Source organism: Protomyctophum bolini (genome assembly GCF_963924005.1).
Source record: "Protomyctophum bolini genome assembly, contig: SCAFFOLD_108, whole genome shotgun sequence".
Lineage (NCBI taxonomy): Eukaryota > Metazoa > Chordata > Actinopteri > Myctophiformes > Myctophidae > Protomyctophum > Protomyctophum bolini.
In genome coordinates this window covers 45,269-72,739 of record NW_027665563.1, presented here as the reverse complement: position 1 = coordinate 72,739, position 27,471 = coordinate 45,269, and the positions used below count along the sequence as shown (strand labels likewise).

The window sequence follows — 27,471 nt, the reverse complement described above, 5'->3', positions numbered from 1 at the left end:
TATTTTTTATCCCACGATTTTGTAACCCATTTTTCACCCGTGTCAATCATCTAATGTGATCCTGTGCTCTAAACACCCTCCACCAACCTAGTCCCCATATATGGGGGACAAGGGGAGAGCAACGGACTTGAACTCATGCTTCCTTCATGCCTGAGTGTCCAAGTTGCTCCTTTACACCTGACAGGGGGGAGTTTCCCTGGTTGGATGTAGCGCATGGAAGGAACACGTTATTCCAAACAGTTCCTTTCCCCTCCATCAGGCGCCCCGGCTGGCCAGGGGGAGGCAGTTTAGTGACCAGGATTACTGCATGTTTTTTGTGAGGGTACCTACCCTAGGCCTGTCTATGAGTAGCTGTCTGCCTGCCTGCCAGCCAGCAAGTTGGTTAACAGAAAATAAATTGTTATGGCTGAGTAAAATAAAATACAATAAACACAATTTGCCTGAAAATAGATTACCCAGCTATGACCTTTTTCATGAAAAAAAATGAGTAGTGATATGGCTGACTGAGTAAAATAAAACAATCTACCTGAAAATAGATAGCTATAACTGAAGAGCAATTTCCGCAATTTCCGCAATTACCATTTCCGCAATTTCCGCAATTTCCATTTCCGCAATTTCCTCAATTTCCATTTCCGCAATTTCCATTTCCACCATTTCCGCAATGACCATTTCCGCAATTTCCGCAATTTCCATTTCCATTTCCAACTATTAATGGCAGCTGGGTTTCATCATTCAAATAAAATAGAATTCTGTCCGTTTAGCTATAAAATGATGTCAGGGAATAGGGATACACAGTATATGTCTTTCATTTGCATTGCATCCCCCCCCCCCCCCCCCCCAAGCTTTTATTTTCGTTCGAGTAATAGTACAACTCTAATAGTATTACTTATAATAATGTAATTAAAGATAACTTCATTCAGATTTTTTTTTTTTTTTTTTCATTTTCCAGATAGTTTTTTCTTCTTTTTTTTAGATTTTCATTGGTGGGCCAGTCATAATGGTCCCGCGGGCTTGATGTGGCCCGCGGGCCTGAGGTTGAGTATCACTGCCCTAGGGGACACGGGGAGAACATGCAAACTTCAAAATGCTGTGCATGTATTCGATTTAGGTTCTCCAAGACTTTGAACAGACACACTTTTTCTTTTATTCAAGTTTTATTAATACCAGCATGAAGTGTGATACAGACAAAAGACAAAACAGCTTTGATATAAAAAAGTATAAATATAATACAATCTTTAGAATAATTGTAAATGACACTTTTAATACATGTTGTCATGTGACATAAATAATGCATATAGCCTCTCTTTTTGAATACGTTGTCTAAACCAGTAAGACAATTAACAATAAAAAATATCACTTCTCTTTAAAAAAAAAGTCCATCATAATAATAATAATATATGTATCTCTAAAAATAAGAATAATTAGTCAACAAGGAGACTCACTATTTACACTCTTTCACACCAGCACCAGAGGAACAAATACTGACTTTGAATATTGTAACGTTTTGTCACCTCGAGATTGAGAACTGATCTCACATGAAGAAATAGCCTCCTTTTCCTCTATAGCCTATGGTGTGTGTGTGTGTGTGTGCGCGTGCGTGCACACGTGCGTTTGTACATGTATGCAAGTGTGTGTGTGTGTGTGTGTGCGTGCGTGTGTGTGGCACATTCTCACATAGAATTATCAACATTGTTTTGAAAAGGCATTCATTCTCATCATTCGTGGTTCACGCACACGCACACGCACACGCACACACCAGGAGGGTCCGGTTAGCCAGCTGAGTATCAACAGTTTTATGTGTTTACTTTGACAGAAATAAGCAAAAGGCCACAACAACATAGTTTTGCTGGTCTCTTGGCACGTTGCAATGTTTTTTTCCCTTTCTCTGGCTTGTTAAAAACCTCAAATGAGCCCTTTTTTCTTCTGTTGTGACTGAGACAGTCCATGCATGGCTGAAGGCCCTGAATGAAGACAAGCGTGACAAGAAAAGCTTACATTTGTGGTTTTTCCAGGTCAGCTCTAGGAGGTTAGTGTGTCAAAGGATGTATTTTTGCAACGTCCCAGATTGTAGCAGATGGAAATAGAACAATAATAACAGGTAGGTGGGGACGGATTTATATACAGTAAAGTCCTTTGTGTCAATATAACCTCAGACGGGTATATACAAAATGTTACATTTGCACATTATTTCCGAGTTTAATATAACACTGAATTTCACTGTGTAACTAATCACACAGTGGTTGATTTGTTTTTGTTTGTACCCTCTCCTACGCACCTGTCGCCTGTAGGTGTGCAAAAGCTTTGCTTTTTATTTATTTTTTGTTTCCTATATGTGAAATAAATAGGACAAAGGAAAGGACGTTGTGAGAACAACGTTTAAGAGTCAGACCTATAAAAAGGTCAACATCAAGACCTGTACCGTATTCTTCAGTAAAAAAAGAAAAGTAACGTTTCATAAAATGCAATAAGCCTACCAGCAAAGTGACGCCCGATTCATACAGTACCCTGCATCGTACGACAGTACAGTGTCGCGTGGCCAAAAAAACAAAACAGCAGATCTACAAGCTCACGGCACATTGCGTCCTAGATGCATTGTGTCGTTGTAGATTAGAGTTACCTTCAGTATGAATGGAGCTTAACTGGCAGAAGCCAATTAATGAGAACCTTTTTTGTAAAGTCTGTAATATCAACGTATAACCCTTTCATGGAACAATCTGCCAACTCTCACTACTATTTATACAATATTTACAGGTATATGTGGCCCAGTGCAAGCCTGGCTCAGGGACAGGGGACTTTTGGACCCAAAAAAAATAGTGAAAATAGCAGATCTACAAGCTCTCAACGCATCGCACTGCGACGCGTTGAGCGCTTGTACGTAGATCAGCTATTTTCGGGGCGCAACCCAGCACTCTTTAGCTAGTGGAGATGCGGTGTGTAACGACCTGGATTTCTTTTCTTTTTAAATAATTTTTATCCCACGATTTTTCTAACCCATTTTTCACCCCTGTGTCAATCATCTAATGTGATCCTGGGCTCTACACACCCTCCACCAACCTAGTCACCATATATGGAGGACAAGGGGAGACCAACCTAGTCCCCATATTTATATGGGGGACAAGGGGAGACCAACCTAGTCCCCATATATGGGGGACAAGGGGAGACCAACCTAGTCCCCATATATGGGGGACAAGGGGAGAGCAACGGACTTGAACTCATGCTTCCTTCATGCCTGAGTGTCCAGGTTGCTCCTTTACACCTGACAGGGGGGGGGAGTTTCCCCGACATTTTGTTCAACACAAATCCTTTCAACGCAAAATACTGTGTTCAAGTTCAGGAGACTACGGGAAAAGAAAATCTCCTGAACGCTGCCTTCCTTCCGGCATAGCATGGAAAGGAGAGGAGTAGCATTGTGCATTTCTTTCACCATGTAGTAAACGCTGCGTTCGTGGTCTGGAGAGGGCAGTTGTTTAACTTGTTTTTACAGACAGGGCAAAAGTGAAAGGGGTTTGAAGCTCCCTTTGATGTCTACGTGTGGTCAGAGGACGCCCCGTGCCATGCAGAGACACTCTGGATATGTTATCCATTCAGATGCGGTGGGCTTGGGTGTCTTGCTTGGTTTCCCTCATTGCAATAGAGCTTGTTCCTTGTTGACCTGCCCATATGCTGTGGTATATTATAATACGCCTCCTTGATGTTTTCTACTCATACCTGACGAAGACCCGCAAGGGTGGAAATGTTGTACCTGGGAGCAGAGAAACAGGGTGTGGACATCCCTTCCTTTTGTTGTTTTGTTGTTAAATGTTGTACCTGGGAGCAGAGAAACAGGGTGTGGACATCCCTTCCTTTTGTTGTTCTGTTGTTAAATGTTGTACCTGGGAGCAGAGAAACAGTGTACCTCGGAGCAGAGAAACAGGGTGTGGACATCCCTTCCTTTTGTTGTTTTGTTGTTAAATGTTGTACCTGGGAGCAGAGAAACAGTGTACCTCGGAGCAGAGAAACAGGGTGTGGACATCCCTTCCTTTTGTTGTTTTGTTGTTAAATGTTGTACCTGGGAGCAGAGAAACAGGGTGTGGACATCCCTTCCTTTTGTTGTTTTGTTGTTAAATGTTGTACCTGGGAGCAGAGAAACAGGGTGTGGACATCCCTTCCTTTTCATTGTACGTATATTTTTTGACCAGCAACTGTAGAATTTCTGGAGATGTGCTTTGTGTACTTCCTTTTGGATCCTCACTCTTGGATATTTAACATCATGTCCTGTGTTTTCTAAATCATGTCTTGTTGTTGTGGTTTTTCTTGTCTTTGACGGTATGTTTTCAGCCTCCCTAGCTTAGCTCGTCCCTTTTGGCTTGACTTCGTTCTTTGGGCTGAAGACACTCCAATCAATGTCCCTGTGGAGAGGCGTGGAGTGGATATTTGAGCTGCCGCAAAAAGTCGATATGGTCAATTCAACATCTTTTTCCTTTTCTTTCCTTTTCTTTTGTTGAGAGCCACTGAAAGAAAGTGCCAGGTTCACATACACCAGAATATATGTGTGAGATCATCATCTGGGGTGCAGACGATAAGAGAGAGAGATCTCTAGACCAGGCCGGCTTCATCTGGGGTGCAGACGATAAGAGAGAGATCTCTAGACCAGGCCGGCTTCGCGGCACATTCTGTAGAACTGTCCCCGCTGGGCGATGAGGTTGGCTGGGGAGTCGGACTCTGAGATGAGGCCTCTGTCCATAACGATCACCCTGTGGAGAGAACACAACGGTGGAATGACTGAGTGAAAAATCCTACATTCAGGTTATATGTGGGAATACTCTGACTGATCCAATCAAGCTTGGTATAGGTATTAAAACAGGGTGTCCCTGGAGTGCGGTGAATTTTATCCTTGCAATTAACCAGGCTCAAATGGATGTGCCAGTGTGCACCTGAAGGAATAAGATCACCAAACCCAGTCCAGGGGTACGCCGATGATGTGCAAATTGCGTCACATCAAGAGAACGTAATTCTAGCTATGCTCTCCCGTACTGAGGAGTTTCTGCTGTGGTCAAGGTTGGAGGCTAAACAAACCAAATGTGCACTCGCCAAAATGCAACATCTATTCTCGAACATCCATTTGCCACAGAACACCCTTACAGAACTGAATAACAAGGCAGTGCGCTTGGTGAGGGTCTGGTTCTGTCTCAATACTCACTCCACCCGTGCCATACTGTTTCAGCCCATCAGAGATGGTGGTCTGGGTGTACTGAATATTGAATGGGTTTACACCGCCACCAGAACCAGTCACCTCATAAATATGCTCAACAGCGACGACCCCACGGTCAGGGAAATGGCTCGTGAGTCACTCATTCAACATAATTATGCAGCGACGTAAAGTACCATCCGCGCTGGAGAATGAGACGCAGTTCCTTGGATTCAAGACTAAGGCGAATGGTAAATTGGACATTAAAGCCGCTGGATTCGGTGTGCGGTCCGACTGGATGGATCTTAATGATCTATGCCAGCGATCAGGATTACAGTTAAAGTGGGCGGCGCCTGATACAACAACTGCTGCGCTCAACAACAGCATCATCATAGATCCGCGTGTCCGTGCATGTGCGACCTACGAGCAGGACGGTGCGCACCATGAACTGTCAATCAAATCCGCGATCGCAAGAGCCACCATTCTAGCGATCAGAAAGTGCACAACACTGGACCAGTCTGAGGCTGCAGGGAAAACTGGCTCTTCTTCCCTTTGCAAACCACTCATTATCACACTCTATACTGTCAAATAACACCATAGGTGAGGACATTCTCATTTTCACTATTACATCTTAAATGGTTGCAGCCACTATAAAGGACTGTACATTGCCAGACATGACCGTCTGGTGGACCTGGTCTCAGACAAGATCAGAGGAGTACAGGACAGGACAACAAGAATGTATAAACACAGCACTGTAAAAATAGACTGGTTTGATCACAATGACACGCTCAACTCACTACAAAATATTCCAAATACCCCAGATATTGTGTTCATCAATGAAATTAGAAAAACTGTCACTATATTTGAAATAGGCTGCCCATTTGATTTGCATATGGACACTTGTTTTACATCCAAACTTATGAAATATCAGCTTCTGGTGGAACGTATTATGGCCTTGGGATACAACTGTCAACTTATTGTCCTTGTATTTAGAAGTCTGGGCCATGTCCATAAACTTGTGCTCAGGGGTTTGCAAATGGGTGGATTGCTAAAAACAAATGCAAAAAAGCTGGCTAAATACTGTTCTGTCTCAGCTACTATGGGCAGTCTGTCTGTCTGGAGAAGGCGTTGTTTCATTTATCCCTAGGTGGCTTAAAAAACCCAAAACAAACATCCTGTCTAGTAGTATCAAGTAATAGTATGTCAACAATGTGCTATATATATTTTTTTCTCACTTCTTTTCCCTCTGTGTGTTAAGCATGTGCAGCAGTTATATCTGGTTGGACCATATCATGTATACCGGTAACCTAATTCTCATCAGTGTTTGGGTCTATTGTATTACGCCTCTGCAGATCCAAATACAATAATTCAAATGTGTACCTGGTGTAGTCCATGATGGTGTTCAGTCGGTGGGCGATGGTCAGAACAGTGTGTGTGTGTGTGTGTGTGTGTGTGTGTGTGTGTGTGTGTGTGTGTGTACCTGGTGTAGTCCATAATAGTGTTGAGTCGGTGGGCGATGGTCAGAACCGTACACTCCTCAAACTGCGTGCGGATGGTGGACTGGATCAGGGTGTCGGTCTCCAGGTCCACGGCGGCCGTGGCCTCGTCCAGAACCAGGATCTTGGTCTTCCTCAGCAGAGCTCGGGCCAGACACACCAGCTGGCGCTGACCCAGACTGCAGAGGGGATACAATCAGAACCATGGAGGTTAGGAACTATTTGTTTTCACATAGAGCTAAACCTCCATATCCAACTGATGGATGACTGATGGACACTAGGGGGCGCCAATCACAATCCCCTGATTGGCGACTGTGTTTTATGTTGAGGCAAGCTTTCCAAGTATTCCAAAAATCTATACCTGAGGTTTTCTCCCCCTTCTGTGCATTCGTGGTTGAGTTTGTCGGGCAGGTTGGAGATGAAGTTCTTGAGATGAGCCAGTTCCAGCGAGCTCCACACCTCCTCATCGGAGTAGGCGTCAAAGGGGTCAAGGTTCATCCGGAGGGACCCTGAGAACAGCACGGGGTCCTGGGAACAGCCAATCAAATAACACTTCAAAAAGTTAGCATAAAATGATAAAAAAAATAGCTACAAGCTACATAAGCCTTCCTAAACTAATGTAACTAACTGCACAGGTGAGGGGAGTTGGGCTCACTAGGCCCACTGGGAGAGCCTGACCAGAGCCTTTTGTGGTTATCAGAAAAAAAGAGAAAAAAAGTGATCCAAAACAAATCTATATGATATTTCTAAAATCAATTCACAAAAACGTTTATAATAATTTATGTCCATCTATTAATTAATATATAAATAACACTGTCTTGTCAGTTATGTAACTGTTTATTACATTGAATTAAATAGGATTAAACCTTAAACTTAGGCTAATTTAATTACTTACACAAACCATTGACTTCAGGCCCAAACATTGCCAATATTGGCCTAAGTCATTTTTACAAAAAGGGGCCGGATCGGCATGATGCTTTTTTCAATTGGCGATTTTACGCGATTTTATTAGAGGTGGTTCAGTGTCATGAGGAGCCCACTTAGGCCAAAAGAAAAATCCTCAAAAAGGACTTGAGCCATTAGTTTAAGATGGAGATGAATGATACTGTAGAAAAGACTTGAGCCGTTAGTTTAAGATGATATGATTTGATTTGATTTGATTATCTTTATTTTGAAACCTTCAGGTAAGACAGTCAAATAAGAAAAAAGAAAAAACAATATATATATAACCACAATGCATGTATATTTCTTTTTTGAATGAAATGAGAAAATTATAATGACAACAATGTGATCATTGGTCTTGCACCTGAAGTTCAAAAAGTAAAAACGTATTTACTCCTACCCCCACCAGTAATTGCAATAAACATATAATCCAAATGTAACAGCATCCATACATACATACACACGTACATGTGTCCATGTGTATGTAAGAATGGTGATGAATGATACTGTAGCATTAGTACTGTACATTAGTTTAAGATGGAGATGAATGATACTGTAATACTGTAATAGTTTAAGATGGAGATGAATGATACTGTAGTTATTACCATTAGTTTAAGATGGAGATGAATGATACTGTAGTTATTACCATTAGTTTAAGATGGAGATGAATGATACTGTAGCATTAGCTCACAAAGCATCACACTGGGGTGTCTATTCATGAGCGGGAGGCTATTGTGACGAATGCAGGATCCAAAGCCTTCAAACTAGGGGTTTCCCATCTGGGAGGGATCTGCCCCTCCAACATGGGAAACCCCTAGTTACTCAACTAAAGGGGAAACCCCCTCCCCTCCCCTCCCCTCCCCTCCCCCCACCCCGGGGGAACCCCCTCCCCTGGCCAAGGGTGTGTGTGTGTGTGTGTGTGCCAGTGCTATTCTCTTGTTACACAACATCACCAGTCAACCTGTGCACTACCTACTACATACCTGAGGGATGATGGTGATGCGCGAGCGGAGGTCGTGCAGTCCGATCTCAGCGATGTCGATCCCGTCTATGAAGATCTTTCCTTTGGCAGCTTCCAGGATCCTGAAGATTCCCAGAGCCAGGGAGGACTTCCCTGCTCCCGTTCTGCCCACGATCCCAACCTGCAGGTGATTCGGGAATTATTCAGAGTTATAGACCCTCATAGTCTAGGCAACACAATCCCTCTGGAGAACACTTTTAGAATTGAATTGAGGTGTGAGTGAAAACGTGTGTATTTTCGAATGAAAATCGAATGAAAATTGATTAGGAAAAATTGCGAGAGATGTCCGACCGTTGTTCGCGGTGTCCGACTATTACTACCACTAACTATTACTACCAACTATTACTACCACTAACCCTAAATTTAACCCAGCAAACATTCTTTGTTCTGTACTTATACATACAATAGTATGGTACAAAACACTGAAGTCCTTAAACCAGAAACCTAAACTCTTAACCGTCCCCTAACATCATATCAGTCTTAACCGGCCACGTCAGTCAGTTTCACAATGTTTTCACGTCGGCGGCAGGAATTTCACTTCCGTGTTTCCTAATAGGCAGCCAATAGAATGTCACAGTCCCGCCCCCTCGAGAGACCCGGAAAAGAATTCCCCATTAATTTTCCTCATAGACTTTTCAAAAAGTATTTTTTTAAAGACATTTACGCCGCAGACAAAGCCAACTCTTGTCGTGACAAACCATGACAATAAACACAATGTTTTGGGCGAACAGATAATTAGAAAGAAGAAAAAAAAAAAATTGTTGTTGTTTTTCTTCGTTGTAATTATTTGTTTGGTCCAAAATATTGTGTTTGTTGTCATGATTTGTCACGACTCAAGTTGGCTTTGTACGACGCTTAAAAGGTCTTTAAATAAATACTTTTTAAAATGTCTATGAGGAAAATGCATTGGGAATTATTTCCTGGGCCTGGCGTCGTCCTCCTTGCTTGTTTGTACCATTGGTGAGATGCGAAAATACTTTTCGCTGTGCTGTACTTTGTACTGTACATTGACAATAAATTGAATCTCATCATCATCTCGTCTCACCTTCTCTCTCTCCTGGATGTTCAGAGTGATGCCCTTCAGAGCCAGGTCCAGTCCTTTGCGGTACTGCAGGCCGTAGTCCTGCATGTCGATGGTTCCTCTACTGGGCCAGTTGGCAGGCAGGCTGCTGTCCTCCACGCTCCACGCACCCTGAGGGGAGAGACACCAAGAGGTTTAGCATAATGTCCTCCACGCTCCACGCACCCTGAGGGGAGAGACACCAAGAGGTTTAGCATAATGTCCTCCACGCTCCACGCAGCCTGAGGGGAGAGACACCAAGAGGTTTAGCATAATGTCCTCCACGCTCCACGCACCCTGAGGGGAGAGACACCAAGAGGTTTAGCATGATGCACGCGTGTGTGTGTGTTGTTTATCATGAGGAGTAGGAGTGTGTGAATGTATAACCTTCACAACACTGGTGCGTGCGTGCGTGCTAGAGTGAGAGAGAGAGTATGTAGTGAAGTCGTAGTGCTGCTGACCTCTTTGACCGTCTCCGAATACTCCTTGACTCTCTCCACGGAAACGATGTTGTTTTCCACGTCCGTCCAGGACCTCACGATCCAGCTCAGGATGCCAGTCACCTGCAGACAGCATCCAGAACACACCACGCTCAATGTTAGACAACACAAAACACACCACACTCCACGTTAAGACAACAAAACACTCCACGTTAGAACACAAAACACACCACACTCCAATAGAACACACAACACACCACACTCCACGTTAGACGACAAAACACACCACACTCCACGTTAGAACACAAAACACACCACACTCCAATAGAACACACAACACACCACACTCCACGTTAGAACACAAAACACACCACACTCCACGTTAGAACACAAAACACACCACACTCCAATAGAACACACAACACACCACACTCCACGTTAGACGACAAAACACACCACACTCCACGTTAGAACACAAAACACACCACACTCCACGTTAGACAACACAAAACACACCACACTCCACGTTAGACGACAAAACACACCACACTCCACGTTAGAACACAAAACACACCACACTCCACGTTAGAACACAAAACACACCACACTCCACGTTAGACAACACAAAACACACCACACTCCACGTTAGACAACACAAAACACACCACACTCCACGTTAGAACACAAAACACACCACACTCCACGTTAGAACACAAAACACACCACACTCCACGTTAGAACACAAAACACACCACACTCCACGTTAAGACAACAAAACACACCACACTCCACATTAGAACACAAAACACACCACACTCCACATTAGAACACAAAACACACCACACTCCACGTTAGAACACAAAACACACCACATTAGAACAGCGCTGAAGTGCCCTTGAGCAATAAGGCACTGAACCCCCAACTGGTTAGTGGCCAACAGTATAAGACTGTGGTTGTACTGGTCAGCTCCCAGGTTTTAATGTGTGTGTGTGTGTGTGTGTGTGTGTGTGTGTGTGTGTGTGTGTGTGTATGTGTGTGTGTTTCTATGTGCAGGGCGTTGCTGAAAATGAGCACCTGTGCTCAGCTACTTCCCTGGGTAAATAAAGAATAAATAAAAAAAACAACACAAAACACACCACGCTCCACGTTAGGAAAACATTCTCCTATACCTACTGCGGTGGCCACGACCATGTGTGTGTGTGTGTGTGTGTGTGTGTGTATGCGTATTTTTATAGTGATTGCGCAAAACGTACACATTGGTTAGTGGTCTACTTTCGTTTCACTCTAGACTCATTATTATTGCCCAACGTTTTTTGTTTTTTTTGCATGATTGTGTCGCCCCGTCGGCCCCGAGGGAACAGCAAGAGCTGGATGCACAGCGTGTGTGTGTGTGTGTGTGTGTGTGTGTGTACTGTGTGTGTGTGTGTGTGTACTGTGTGTGTGTGTGTGTGTGTGTGTGTGTACTGTGTGTGTGTGTGTGTGTGTGTGTGTGTGTGTGTGTGTGTGCGTGCGTGTGCGTGTGTGTGTCAGTGTTGGCAGCACATTTTTAGTTTAGTTTAGTCATAGCCTTTTGAATAAAGTTTCATTTAGTTTTGGTCATCTTTATTTTAGTCATCTGAAATGCTTTAGTGGTCTAGTGTTACTCGACTAATGTCATGCGATTTTAGATGCCATTGATGACGTTGATTTAGTCGACTAGAATTTATTTTTTTGGCGGGCCTTGATGTTGTCGTAGTGGCTGATTTTACACCTTGGTTGCATGCTGGAAAATAGCCGATCTGCTATTTTCAGAGCACAACCAAACATAAAATGACTTGTCTTTTAGTTCTACTGGATCTCTTCTCCACTAGTCCTTTCTCCTGTGTGTGTGTGTGTGTGTCTGTGCGCATGCGTGTGTGTGTGTGCGTGCTAAATGGTCAAATAAAATGGTGCATTTATATAGTGCCTTTATCCAAGGCGCTTTACATAGATTCACACACGCATTCATACACCGATGGCAGCGGAAACCATGCAATGCACCAGCCAGCACATCAGGAGCAATTAGGGGTTCAGTGTCTTTGCTCAAGGACACTTTGACACTAACTCTGGGGGAGCACCACAGGGTTCGAACTGGCAACCTTGTTGTCTACCCCTGAGCCACTGCGTGTGTGCATGTGTGTGCGTGCGTAGTAAGTAGCCTTGTCGAGCCATGAGGCCCATAGGGGCAGGAGCCCATCTCCTGTTTCTGTAGCGTGAGGCAGCTTGATGTACAAGTACACCCCCTGGACATGACGCTAGTATGTCACAGGGACTTACCCCCAATCCAACCCTTGATGCTGAGTGTCAAGCAGGGAGGCACTGGGTCCCATTTTTACAGTCTTTGGTATGACCCGGCCGGGGATCGAACCCCGACCTCCCAGTCTCAGGGCGGACACTCTAACCACAAGGCCACTGAGCTTGTGTGTGCGTGCGGATATATTGAACCTGGTACCTGCAGAGAGTGCGACACCGCCAGACCAACGATGCCCGGGCTCAGCGTGTGTTTTCCCATCACGGAGAGGACGGAGGCCGCTAAGACCACCCCGTTTCCTACAAACTCCAGGTTCACCGCCAGCCATCTGAGGAGAAGAAGTCATACTGTTATCCCATTCTGACCTGAGATCAGATTCATACGAGGTTTCCACTGGGACACACACTGGTCTGATTAACCCATTCTGACCTGAGATCAGATTCTAAAAATGTCAGTCGTTCTTTGATTTTTACAGTTCATTTAGTCGACTAAAATGTATTTTGGCGGGCCTTGATGCCGTCGTGTCGTGTTTTTACACTTGCTGAATATTCAGCACGCAACCAAAGTGTAAAAGGACTTATACTGGATCTCTTGTCCACTAGTCCCTTCCTAACATTTTAGTCTAGTTTTTATTTGTCGACGAAATCGTCAATATATTTAGTCTTATAGTTTTAGTCATCGTAGCTTAATTTTCATTTAGTTTCCATTCGTTTTTTGTCAGTGAACAAAGGTAGTCGACGAACATTTTTCGTCTTAGATTTTTTAGAAAACAACACTGACCTGGTGGCCACGAAGCGAGGGAAGTAGGAGGTCTGGTTGAAGTCCACCCTCCTGTTGGACTGCTGGATGAACCGGGCCTGCTCCCCGAAGGCCCGGATCACGCTGGCGCCCTGCACCGTCTCGTTGAAGTGGGTGTAGATGGGCGAGCGGCTCACCGCCTCCAGCCTGCGGAGCTGGCACGACGTGGCCACGTAGAAGCTCTGGAACGCAGCCAGGAAATACATATTATAACCCATTCTGACCTGAGATCAGATTCATACGAGGTTTCCACTGGACACACACTGGTCTGATTATAACCCATTCTGACCTGAGATCAGATTCTAAAAATGTCAGTCGCTCTTCGATTTTTCAAAAACTAGCAGACCTACAAGCTCATCAATTTACACTGTCCCGACTAAGTAAACCAATAAAGTTCTACCAGGGGCTCCGCCCAGAAATTATATAAGGTCTGGCAGCCATTTTTGGACTACTTTAAACAAAAATTCCCGGCTGAGGATGTTCAGGTGTAGGACGGCTGTCTAAAGGTTTAATTATTCTTGTTTGGCAAGTGACGATCTGTTTGAGAACATTGTAGTGTAATGCAATATGATATAACCTTATTACCTTTAAATTTTATTTTACCTTATTTTATTGTGTCTGTTTTGGTCCTGTATTTTAGTATTTAGAAAAATATACATTTACTTATTTTTCTTAATGTATTGTATGCTTATGTGTCTAGTTGTGTATGTATGTATGTATGTATGTATGTTGGTGTGTGTTGAAAAATCAATAAAAACAATTTAATAATAATAAATAAACCAATAAAGTACAGTAAAGTTACCTGTACGAAGGCGTAGAGGAAGGCCAGCGGCAGGATGATGACAGCGGCGAAGGGCGTGGCCATCATGACGATGACGCAGACCTCCAGCAGCTTGAAGACGTATCCCAGCGCCATCTTCAGGCCGTCGGGGATCATGCAGTCGATGGCGTCCATCTCCTTGGCGAAGCGGTTCAGCAGGGCGCCGCTGGGCGTGGCCTCGAAGAAGGACATGGGCGAGCGGAGCACGTTGTTGAGCAGCTCCGTGTGGAGGTGGCGAGACGCCAGGATGCCCCCGATGGAGATGGCCACGGTGGTGCCGAAGATCGCCACGCCTGGAACGAACACACGCAGGGAGGATTGATTGATTGAAATATGTATTAACAGTTTGTAGAATTACAGTAACATTTCAAGCACAAACTCAATACAGAGACTGTTAACTGTGAGTGGACGACCCAATTCAGCATTACACTTGTTTACAAGAGGGTCCACCTTGTTCAATTCATCAAAACATTTAGAGACATACAAATAGACACTTCTATGTAGCTATAAAGAACAGAACAGGAATTCATCATATAGGAAGCAAAAAGGGAAAAGATACATATACAGTGAGGGGAAAAGGGGGGGGGGGCAGAGGAGAGGGACGGTGTTGATTTCAGTCGACTAAAACTAATACGACGATTTGTTTTCTTTTCTAAAACGGGTAGTACCAATACTTGATTTTGATTGGCTGGTTAATACCGTCACGTGACCGGTGTAAATTCCACCGATAACCCACTCCTTCAATCACTGGGGCTACTTCTTGCCGAGCAAAACAAGGAAGTGATGTGGCTCGCTCTGGTGGCGCAAAGCGTAGCTATACTTTTGTGAATTCAATCGTTTTATTAGGTTAATATTGCTATATGTTTGTAACCGTTTTAGAAAAGCGATAAGCCGATAAGGCTTATTGCTTAAGTCTACTGACATTTTTCCACTGACGAATACTAAATGGAGACTAAATGAAAACTAAAGCTATGATGACTAAAACGATAAGACTAAATATATCGACAATTTCATCAAGAAATAAAAACTAGACTAAAATGTTAGGAATGTCGCATGGTTGCATGCGGAAAATAGCAGATCTACAAGCTGCGACGCGTTGTGGGCTTGTAGATCAGCTATTTTCAGCAAACTGCTATTGAGATTTTGCTATTGAACCTATTGATTTTGCTATTGGAACCGCCAGGTTCCCAGTTCGATCCCCAGTGGGCTCCCCCGTGAGTTATAAGTGTTGAAGTGGCCTTGAGCAAGACGCTGAACCCCTGATAATTGCTCCCAAACAACGTGCATGGTTTCCTCCGCCATCGGTGTATGAATGAATCTGTGCGTGAACGGGTATAAAGCGATTTGGATTAAATAAAAGTGCTATACCTGTATAAACGGCAGAGCTACCAACCTGCACACATTTTGTGTACCAACCACGCAATTCTAGGCGTATAGACACCTATAATTGCGTGGTTGGTACACAAAATGTGTGCAGGTTGGTAGCTCTGAAACGGCCAGCTTCAGGTCAATACACTGACCTTGTGTTGAAGCGCAGCAGCGCTCCGAACACGGCCAGCTTCAGGTCAATAACTCTGACCTTGTGTTGAAGCTCCGAACACGGCCAGCTTCAGGTCAATAACACTGACCTTGTGTTGAAGCCCAGCAGCGCTCCGAACACGGCCAGCTTCAGGTCAATAACACTGACCTTGTGTTGAAGCCCAGCGCTCCGAACACGGCCAGCTTCAGGTCAATAACACTGACCTTGTGTTGAAGCCCAGCGCTCCGAACACGGCCAGCTTCAGGTCAACAACACTGACCTTGTGTTGAAGCCCAGCGCTCCGAACACGGCCAGCTTCAGGTCAACAACACTGACCTTGTGTTGAAGCCCAGCGCTCCGAACACTGCCAGCTCCAGGTCAATACCACTGACCTTGTGCGAAGCCCAGCGCTCCGAACACGGCTAGCTTCAGGTCAACAACACTGACCTTGTGTTGAAGCCCAGCGCTCCGAACACGGCCAGCTTCAGGTCAACAACACTGACCTTGTGCGAAGCCCAGCGCTCCGAACACGGCCAGCTTCAGGTCGGTGTCCAGCTGCGTCCCGTTGACGATGGGGTCGTCCGCCCACAGGCTCAGCCAGTAGTTGTAGGACAAGGACGCCCCCTGCTGGAAGGCGTAGAGCAGGACGATGGGCACGATGAGGGCCGCGCCGATGGTCTTAAAGTACTCCATGTACATCTCCAACCTCACCTGGTTAACGGAAAGACACCACATGTCAACCTCACTATAAACATGTACATCTCCAACCTCACCTGGTACCGCAATGACATCACCACACGTCAACCTCACTATAAACATGTACATCTCCAACCTCACCTGGTTAACGCAAAGACACCACGCGTCAACCTCACTATACTGTATATACAGTACATGTACATCTCCAACCTCACCTGGTTAACGCAAAGACACCACGCGTCAACCTCACTATAAACATGTACATCTCCAACCTCACCTGGAGAACAAACATGGTATATTATATTGTAAATGGTGCATTTATATAGCCTTCATCCAAGGCTTTATTTATCGGGAGCAATTAACCCATTCTGACCTGAGATCAGATTCATACGAGGTTTCCACTGGACACACACTGGTCTGATTAACCCCATTCTGACCTGAGATCAGATTCTAAAAAATGTCAGATTTTTCAAAAAATAGCAGACCTACAAGCTCGTAGCGCGCCACTCGGTGGCGCGCTATGAGCTTGTAGATCTGCTATTTTTCAATAGCTAAAACATAACATGATGCTAACACCAACATGGGTTCCCGTTCAGAATGGGTTAAGGTTTCAGAGTCTTGCCCACCACCACCACCCACCACCAGGCAACCTCAGAGAACGTGCAAATATTTGGGGTTGGAGAATTCCTGCGGTGTGTATATACAGTACTCTGTCTCGACAACTTCATATTGTTCATGTTTTGGGGTCTTGAGAAAGAGAAGGACGAGTAAATGTTTATTTAAAAAGGAGGAAAAGGCTGTGAGTTCTTCTGAAAACATTTGAGACGCTGAGCGAACAGAACAGTCACACCCTCTCAGGGGTCATCGTTTTAGATTACATACAGTAATAATGTCCTTATATTGATCATATTGATCGCCGCTATAGATACTGCGGAGCACTATCTTTATTAATAAAGACTCTTACTCGACTGGAAGTGAGGATTTAATTAATTTTCTATATGCCGCAATAGACAATTAATTAAAGCTGCATCAGACGAGTCACAGTGGCCTATAATGGACAAGAGATCCAGTATCATTTTACACTTGGTTAGATCGGCAAATGTCAGCAAAATCTGCCATTACGACGGCATCATAGCCCGCAAAACATTTAGTCGACTAAAAATTAAGAGCGTAAAAAAATGCCTAAATTGTAAAGGTCATCACACACTGGCGAATTGGCGACGCGATATATTCGTGCGAATAATTTGCATTTAAAAAAAAACAATTGAAGTCCATGCAAGCTTCCACATCAGTGGCGAATGTGCGAATGTGCGAAAATGTGACCGTTTTCGCTCTTTATTTGTTCGCTCTGGTGTCGTATTTTGCAGAGATTCGCAGGCGAACTGCAACATGCAATATTTCGCATTTTCAGATCGCTTATTCACATCACGTCGCTAATTCGCCAGTGTGTAATGACCTTCAGAGCGTAAAAAAATGCCTAAATTGTAAATGGTGTCCGCGGCAGAAATACTATTTTTTGCCATAAAGCCAACGTGGCGGTGCCGCGTGGCAGTGTGGCGGTGCAGACTGCAGAGCGCTGCTCACCCGTCCAGTGCGGGCCTTGTCCACCACGGTCAGCTTGCCCGCGTCCTCTGGCGCCCCCTGGTGGTCCTGGTGCTCAGAGACCTCCGCCACCGGCTCCATGCTCTGCAGGTTGCTGTTGGTGCTGTCTCCCCTATGGGACACACGCACAGGTCAGAGGTCAATGACACACGCACAGGTCAGAGGTCAATGACAGACGCACAGGTCAGAGGTCAATGACACACGCACAGGTCAGAGGTCAATGACACACGCACAGGTCAGAGGTCAATCATGACACACGCACAGGTCACAAAACCATGTGACTTAAAGGACCACTTCACCACTTTTCAACCTATCTTCATATAATAGGTCCTCACTAGTAATAATCATGAAAAAAACTTGCAATTTTTTCTCTACTCGGCCTGTGTCTCATAGGAGGGCTGTGGGCAGTTCAGAAACCTGTCTGTGTCTCATAGGAGGGCTGTGGACAGTTCAGAAACCAGTCTGTGTCTCATAGGAGGGCTGTGGGCAGTTCAGAAACCAGTCTGTGTCTCATAGGAGGGCTGTGGGCAGTTCAGAAACCAGTCTGTGTCTCATAGGAGGGCTGTGGGAGGTTCAGAAACCAGTCTGTGTCTCATAGGAGGGCTGTGGGCAGTTCAGAAACCAGTCTGTGTCTCATAGGAGGGCTGTGGGCGGTTCAGAAACCAGTCTGTGTCTCATAGGAGGGCTGTGGGCGGTTCAGAAACCAGTCTGTGTCTCATAGGAGGGCTGTGGACAGTTCAGAAACCTGTCTGTGTCTCATAGGAGGGCTGTGGGCAGTTCAGAAACCTGTCTGTGTCTCATAGGAGGGCTGTGGACAGTTCAGAAACCGTCTTCCAGTGACATCATCGATGGGGAATACAAGCTAATAGAAACTGCAGGCTTTCTAGTCCTGAAAAGTTGCAATGCAAAAATGGAAGCCATCGTTCTCACGATAATGAGAATTGAAATATTTTTGTAAAAATATCTTGTTTAAAAAATAAAAAAACTACCTAATGATGACCACTGGAAGACGGTTTCTAAACTGCCCACAGTCCTCCTATGAGACACAGACTGAGTAGAAAAAAATCGTGCCATTTTGCCATGATTATTAGTGAAGGACCTATTATATGAAGATAGGTTGAAAAGTGGTGAAGTGGTCCTTTAAGCTCTAAACATTTGTCTAATTATGTCCTATTCACACTCTTGAGATATAGACTACTGTACTATACTACTATAAATAGATATAGACTACTATGGTTTTACCATATTTTATTTACTGTCTGGAAGTATGGGGCAACTCATTCAAGAGTAATATGACTCCCTTGATTATGTTACAAAAAAGAGCGTTAAGAATCATGTATAAAGAAGATTTCAGAGCAAACACCAATAGGCTTTTTTTTTATGTTATCAGGTGTTTTAAAAATCATGGATTTGGTTCAATTACGTACATTATTGGTGGTGTTCAGAGTGAAAAACAGATCATTACCAACACAGTTACAGAAGTCATTTGTGTTTAGCTCAGAGGATGAGGACCATAGAAGAAGACATGGTTTTAAACATCTGTTCGCTCGGACTCCACTAAAACAAATGTGCACTTCTGTCACAGGTATAAAGTTATGGAATTCACAAAACCAGGAGTTGAAGAGTTGCACAACAGTGTTTCAGTTTAAGAAAGTGTTTAAAAAGGAAAAAATGATAAAATATGAACTAGAAGGTTAGAAAAGTGTTATTTTGTTCCTTCAGCGTTGTTTTTGTTTTTGTTTGTTCTCTTGTTGAGCTCTATGTTATTTCGTCTTGTTGTTCTCTTTTTTTAGGGTTAGGGTTAGGATTAGATGTTTTATTTTTTTATTTTGATAGGGGTATAAATAAGGGTTAGGGTTCTTCCTGCTCCTTTTCTTTTCTGTTATGGAATATGTAAATATGTAAAATGAATATAATCATGTAAAACCATTACTGAAATTAAATAAATAAATATGAAATGAAATGAAATGAAATATATAGATATAGACTATAATTAGGACTTACTTACTTAGGCCATTAGATTAAGAAGCTGGTCATGTTGGTGTTAATTCTTTCTTACCCAATCAGCTGCTCCTGTGACAGGTCATGTGAGTGTTCTTACCCAATCAGCTGCTCCTGTGACAGGTCTCTGGAGAAGGGCATGAAGTCCACCATGCTGAGGCGAGCGTTGGACCTCCTGGAACCAGCTGTGTTACACAATGACATTATTATTATTATTATTATTATAAACATTTATATGAACAGAGCAACACTGTCATGTAAAACCACTGCTTCCCAAACATTGGGTCGGGGAATAGGGATCGAGTTGTGGGTTGCGGATATATTTACAATACGATACGATAATACTTTATTGTCAGCTTGCACTGAAATTTGTTTTGAGTTTTTATATTTTACGTTTCTTTTCTCCTCTCCTTTTTTTCTTTGGTTTTCTTGGCTCTGCGTAGACCAGGGGTAGGCAACCTTAGGCACTGGTGCCAACATTGGCACAGCAAAGGGTGATCACTGGCACATTGGCATGTGTGAGAGACAGTTTTATTTTTTAATTAAATGTTCAAAAATAAGTTTAGTCGGAAATTAAGTCCAGCCTCATGATCACATGAGTATGCAACTATGCAAATGACATCCTGCATATAATTCCACATTCATTCAAATTCACATTCATTGAACTCTGACCAGGGAGAGACTCTGGGAGATAGTGGGTTATTGAGACTAATAATCAATCATACATCCTGATGTGAAAGAAGATATTTTTAAACAAGACAAATAAATAAATATTGTATGTATGTAAATATGTATATGTGTGGACAATCAAAATCAGATGGACACTGACAATCAAGAAAATAAAAACAACCAACCAACCCCTGGCGTAGACAACGCTACATAGTTTAACTTTACCTCTGAATGGTTCTCTTTGTGCTCTGTGTAGACAACGCTACATAGTTTAACTTTACCTCTGAATGGTTCTCTTTGTGCTCTGTGTAGACAACGCTACATAGTTTAACTTTACCTCTGAATGTCTCTCTCTTTGTGCTCTGTGTAGACAACGCTACATAGTTTCCTTTACCTCTCTGAATGTCTCTCTCTTTGTGCTCTGTGTAGACAACGCTACATAGTTTAACTTTACCTCTGAATGTCTCTCTTTGTGCTCTGTGTAGACAACGCTACATAGTTTAACTTTACCTCTGAATGTCTCTCTCTTTGCGCTCTGCGTAGACAACACTACATCTTTAACTTTACCTCTGAATGTCTCTCTTTGTGCTCTGTGTAGACAACGCTACATAGTTTAACTTTACCTCTGAATGTCTCTCTCTTTGTGCTCTGTGTAGACAACGCTACATAGTTTAACGTTACCTCTGAATGTCTCTCTCTTTGTGCTCTGTGTAGACAACGCTACATAGTTTAACTTTACCTCTGAATGTCTCTCTTTGTGCTCTGTGTAGACAACGCTACATAGTTTAACTTTACCTCTGAATGTCTCTCTTTGTGCTCTGTGTAGACAACGCTACATAGTTTAACTTTACCTCTGAATGTCTCTCTCTTTGTGCTCTGTGTAGACAACGCTACATAGTTTCCTTTACCTCTCTGAATGTCTCTCTCTTTGTGCTCTGTGTAGACAACGCTACATAGTTTAACTTTACCTCTGAATGTCTCTCTCTTTGTGCTCTGTGTAGACAACGCTACATAGTTTAACTTTACCTCTCTGAATGTCTCTCTCTTTGTGCTCTGTGTAGACAACGCTACATAGTTTAACTTTACCTCTGAATGTCTCTCTTTGTGCTCTGTGTAGACAACGCTACATAGTTTAACTTTACCTCTCTGAATGTCTCTCTCTTTGTGCTCTGTGTAGACAACGCTACATAGTTTAACTTTACCTCTGAATGTCTCTCTTTGTGCTCTGTGTAGACAACGCTACATAGTTTAACTTTACCTCTGAATGTCTCTCTTTGTGCTCTGTGTAGACAACGCTACATAGTTTAACTTTACCTCTGAATGTCTCTCTCTTTGTGCTCTGTGTAGACAACGCTACATAGTTTAACTTTACCTCTGAATGTCTCTCTTTGTGCTCTGTGTAGACAACGCTACATAGTTTAACTTTACCTCTGAATGTCTCTCTCTTTGTGCTCTGTGTAGACAACGCTACATAGTTTAACTTTACCTCTGAATGTCTCTCTTTGTGCTCTGTGTAGACAACGCTACATAGTTTAACTTTACCTCTGAATGTCTCTCTCTTTGTGCTCTGTGTAGACAACGCTACATAGTTTAACTTTACCTCTGAATGTCTCTCTTTGTGCTCTGTGTAGACAACGCTACATAGTTTAACTTTACCTCTGAATGTCTCTCTTTGTGCTCTGTGTAGACAACGCTACATAGTTTAACTTTACCTCTGAATGTCTCTCTCTTTGTGCTCTGTGTAGACAACGCTACATAGTTTAACTTTACCTCTGAATGTCTCTCTCTTTGTGCTCTGTGTAGACAACGCTACATAGTTTAACTTTACCTCTGAATGTCTCTCTCTTTGTGCTCTGTGTAGACAACGCTACATAGTTTAACTTTACCTCTGAATGTCTCTCTCTTTGTGCTCTGTGTAGACAACGCTACATAGTTTAACTTTACCTCTGAATGTCTCTCTTTGTGCTCTGTGTAGACAACGCTACATAGTTTAACTTTACCTCTGAATGTCTCTCTCTTTGTGCTCTGTGTAGACAACGCTACATAGTTTAACTTTACCTCTGAATGTCTCTCTCTTTGTGCTCTGCGTAGACAACGCTACATAGTTTAACTTTACCTCTGAATGTCTCTCTCTTTGTGCTCTGTGTAGACAACGCTACATAGTTTAACTTTACCTCTGAATGTCTCTCTCTTTGTGCTCTGTGTAGACAACGCTACATAGTTTAACTTTACCTCTGAATGTCTCTCTTTGTGCTCTGTGTAGACAACGCTACATAGTTTAACTTTACCTCTCTGAATGTCTCTCTCTTTGTGCTCTGTGTAGACAACGCTACATAGTTTAACTTTACCTCTGAATGTCTCTCTTTGTGCTCTGTGTAGACAACGCTACATAGTTTAACTTTACCTCTGAATGTCTCTCTTTGTGCTCTGTGTAGACAACGCTACATAGTTTAACTTTACCTCTCTGAATGTCTCTCTCTTTGTGCTCTGTGTAGACAACGCTACATAGTTTAACTTTACCTCTGAATGTCTCTCTTTGTGCTCTGTGTAGACAACACTACATAGTTTAACTTTACCTCTGAATGTCTCTCTCTTTGTGCTCTGTGTAGACAACGCTACATAGTTTAACTTTACCTCTGAATGTCTCTCTTTGTGCTCTGTGTAGACAACGCTACATAGTTTAACTTTACCTCTGAATGTCTCTCTCTTTGTGCTCTGTGTAGACAACGCTACATAGTTTCCTTTACCTCTCTGAATGTCTCTCTTTGTGCTCTGTGTAGACAACGCTACATAGTTTAACTTTACCTCTGAATGTCTCTCTTTGTGCTCTGTGTAGACAACGCTACATAGTTTAACTTTACCTCTGAATGTCTCTCTTTGTGCTCTGTGTAGACAACGCTACATAGTTTAACTTTACCTCTGAATGTCTCTCTTTGTGCTCTGTGTAGACAACGCTACATAGTTTAACGTTACCTCTGAATGTCTCTCTCTTTGTGCTCTGCGTAGACAACGCTACATAGTTTAACTTTACCTCTGAATGTCTCTCTCTTTGTGCTCTGTGTAGACAACGCTACATAGTTTAACTTTACCTCTGAATGTCTCTCTCTTTGTGCTCTGTGTAGACAACGCTACATAGTTTAACTTTACCTCTGAATGTCTCTCTCTTTGTGCTCTGTGTAGACAACGCTACATAGTTTAACTTTACCTCTGAATGTCTCTCTCTTTGTGCTCTGTGTAGACAACGCTACATAGTTTAACTTTACCTCTGAATGTCTCTCTTTGTGCTGTGTAGACAACGCTACATAGTTTAACTTTACCTCTGAATGTCTCTCTCTTTGCGCTCTGCGTAGACAACACTACATCTTTAACTTTACCTCTGAATGTCTCTCTTTGTGCTCTGTGTAGACAACGCTACATAGTTTAACTTTACCTCTCTGAATGTCTCTCTCTTTGTGCTCTGTGTAGACAACGCTACATAGTTTAACTTTACCTCTGAATGTCTCTCTTTGTGCTCTGTGTAGACAACGCTACATAGTTTAACTTTACCTCTCTGAATGTCTCTCTCTTTGTGCTCTGTGTAGACAACGCTACATAGTTTAACTTTACCTCTGAATGTCTCTCTCTTTGTGCTCTGTGTAGACAACGCTACATAGTTTAACTTTACCTCTGAATGTCTCTCTTTGTGCTCTGTGTAGACAACGCTACATAGTTTAACTTTACCTCTGAATGTCTCTCTTTGTGCTCTGTGTAGACAACGCTACATAGTTTAACTTTACCTCTGAATGTCTCTCTCTTTGTGCTCTGTGTAGACAACGCTACATAGTTTAACTTTACCTCTCTGAATGTCTCTCTCTTTGTGCTCTGTGTAGACAACGCTACATAGTTTAACTTTACCTCTGAATGTCTCTCTCTTTGTGCTCTGTGTAGACAACGCTACATAGTTTAACTTTACCTCTGAATGTCTCTCTTTGTGCTCTGTGTAGACAACGCTACATAGTTTAACTTTACCTCTCTGAATGTCTCTCTCTTTGTGCTCTGTGTAGACAACGCTACATAGTTTAACTTTACCTCTGAATGTCTCTCTTTGTGCTCTGTGTAGACAACGCTACATAGTTTAACTTTACCTCTGAATGTCTCTCTCTTTGTGCTCTGTGTAGACAACGCTACATAGTTTAACTTTACCTCTGAATGTCTCTCTTTGTGCTCTGTGTAGACAACGCTACATAGTTTAACTTTACCTCTGAATGTCTCTCTCTTTGTGCTCTGTGTAGACAACGCTACATAGTTTAACTTTACCTCTGAATGTCTCTCTCTTTGTGCTCTGTGTAGACAACGCTACATAGTTTAACTTTACCTCTCTGAATGTCTCTCTCTTTGTGCTCTGTGTAGACAACGCTACATAGTTTAACTTTACCTCTGAATGTCTCTCTTTGTGCTCTGTGTAGACAACGCTACATAGTTTAACTTTACCTCTGAATGTCTCTCTCTTTGTGCTCTGTGTAGACAACGCTACATAGTTTAACTTTACCTCTGAATGTCTCTCTTTGTGCTCTGTGTAGACAACGCTACATAGTTTAACTTTACCTCTGAATGTCTCTCTCTTTGTGCTCTGTGTAGACAACGCTACATAGTTTAACTTTACCTCTGAATGTCTCTCTCTTTGTGCTCTGTGTAGACAACGCTACATAGTTTAACTTTACCTCTCTGAATGTCTCTCTCTTTGTGCTCTGTGTAGACAACGCTACATAGTTTAACTTTACCTCTGAATGTCTCTCTTTGTGCTCTGTGTAGACAACGCTACATAGTTTAACTTTACCTCTGAATGTCTCTCTCTTTGTGCTCTGTGTAGACAACGCTACATAGTTTAACTTTACCTCTGAATGTCTCTCTTTGTGCTCTGTGTAGACAACGCTACATAGTTTAACTTTACCTCTCTGAATGTCTCTCTCTTTGTGCTCTGTGTAGACAACGCTACATAGTTTAACTTTACCTCTCTGAATGTCTCTCTCTTTGTGCTCTGTGTAGACAACGCTACATAGTTTAACTTTACCTCTGAATGTCTCTCTTTGTGCTCTGTGTAGACAACGCTACATAGTTTAACTTTACCTCTGAATGTCTCTCTCTTTGTGCTCTGTGTAGACAACGCTACATAGTTTAACTTTACCTCTGAATGTCTCTCTTTGTGCTCTGTGTAGACAACGCTACATAGTTTAACTTTACCTCTCTGAATGTCTCTCTCTTTGTGCTCTGTGTAGACAACGCTACATAGTTTAACTTTACCTCTGAATGTCTCTCTCTTTGTGCTCTGTGTAGACAACGCTACATAGTTTAACTTTACCTCTGAATGTCTCTCTTTGTGCTCTGTGTAGACAACGCTACATAGTTTAACTTTACCTCTGAATGTCTCTCTCTTTGTGCTCTGTGTAGACAACGCTACATAGTTTAACTTTACCTCTGAATGTCTCTCTTTGTGCTCTGTGTAGACAACGCTACATAGTTTAACTTTACCTCTCTGAATGTCTCTCTCTTTGTGCTCTGTGTAGACAACGCTACATAGTTTAACTTTACCTCTGAATGTCTCTCTTTGTGCTCTGTGTAGACAACGCTACATAGTTTAACTTTACCTCTGAATGTCTCTCTCTTTGTGCTCTGTGTAGACAACGCTACATAGTTTAACTTTACCTCTGAATGTCTCTCTTTGTGCTCTGTGTAGACAACGCTACATAGTTTAACTTTACCTCTGAATGTCTCTCTCTTTGTGCTCTGTGTAGACAACACTACATAGTTTAACTTTACCTCTGAATGTCTCTCTCTTTGTGCTCTGTGTAGACAACACTACATAGTTTAACTTTACCTCTGAATGTCTCTCTCTTTGTGCTCTGTGTAGACAACGCTACATAGTTTAACTTTACCTCTGAATGTCTCTCTCTTTGTGCTCTGTGTAGACAACGCTACATAGTTTAACTTTACCTCTGAATGTCTCTCTCTTTGTGCTCTGTGTAGACAACACTACATAGTTTAACTTTACCTCTGAATGTCTCTCTTTGTGCTCTGTGTAGACAACGCTACATAGTTTAACTTTACCTCTGAATGTCTCTCTTTGTGCTCTGTGTAGACAACGCTACATAGTTTAACTTTACCTCTGAATGTCTCTCTCTTTGTGCTCTGTGTAGACAACGCTACATAGTTTAACTTTACCTCTGAATGTCTCTCTCTTTGTGCTCTGTGTAGACAACGCTACATAGTTTAACTTTACCTCTGAATGTCTCTCTCTTTGTGCTCTGTGTAGACAACACTACATAGTTTAACTTTACCTCTGAATGTCTCTCTCTTTGTGCTCTGTGTAGACAACACTACATAGTTTAACTTTACCTCTGAATGTCTCTCTCTTTGTGCTCTGTGTAGACAACGCTACATAGTTTAACTTTACCTCTCTGAATGTCTCTCTCTTTGTGCTCTGTGTAGACAACGCTACATAGTTTAACTTTACCTCTGAATGTCTCTCTCTTTGTGCTCTGTGTAGACAACGCTACATAGTTTAACTTTACCTCTGAATGTCTCTCTCTTTGTGCTCTGTGTAGACAACGCTACATAGTTTAACTTTACCTCTGAATGTCTCTCTTTGTGCTCTGTGTAGACAACGCTACATAGTTTAACTTTACCTCTGAATGTCTCTCTTTGTGCTCTGTGTAGACAACGCTACATAGTTTAACTTTACCTCTGAATGTCTCTCTTTGTGCTCTGTGTAGACAACGCTACATAGTTTAACTTTACCTCTGAATGTCTCTCTCTTTGTGCTCTGTGTAGACAACGCTACATAGTTTAACTTTACCTCTGAATGTCTCTCTCTTTGTGCTCTGTGTAGACAACGCTACATAGTTTAACTTTACCTCTGAATGTCTCTCTCTTTGTGCTCTGTGTAGACAACGCTACATAGTTTAACTTTACCTCTGAATGTCTCTCTCTTTGTG

General features: G+C 42.8%; 1 protein-coding gene across 1 annotated transcript in view; it reads right to left on the bottom strand.

Annotated features, from left to right (window-relative positions):
• Positions 1-1,147: 1,147 nt before the first annotated feature.
• The window catches only part of LOC308312241 (multidrug resistance-associated protein 1-like), a gene marked incomplete at its 5' end in the record, with an annotated part of 68,288 nt that continues 41,964 nt past the window's right edge, over positions 1,148-27,471 (bottom strand). The window contains 12 exon segments of the mRNA XM_080794619.1: positions 1,148-4,733; positions 6,648-6,842; positions 7,025-7,191; positions 8,589-8,747; positions 9,672-9,818; positions 10,148-10,249; positions 12,597-12,723; positions 13,176-13,375; positions 13,996-14,306; positions 16,036-16,243; positions 17,813-17,942; positions 19,932-20,016. Of these exon segments, the coding sequence (XP_080650745.1) occupies positions 4,625-4,733; positions 6,648-6,842; positions 7,025-7,191; positions 8,589-8,747; positions 9,672-9,818; positions 10,148-10,249; positions 12,597-12,723; positions 13,176-13,375; positions 13,996-14,306; positions 16,036-16,243; positions 17,813-17,942; positions 19,932-20,016 (1,940 nt within the window). The 3' untranslated portion in view covers positions 1,148-4,624.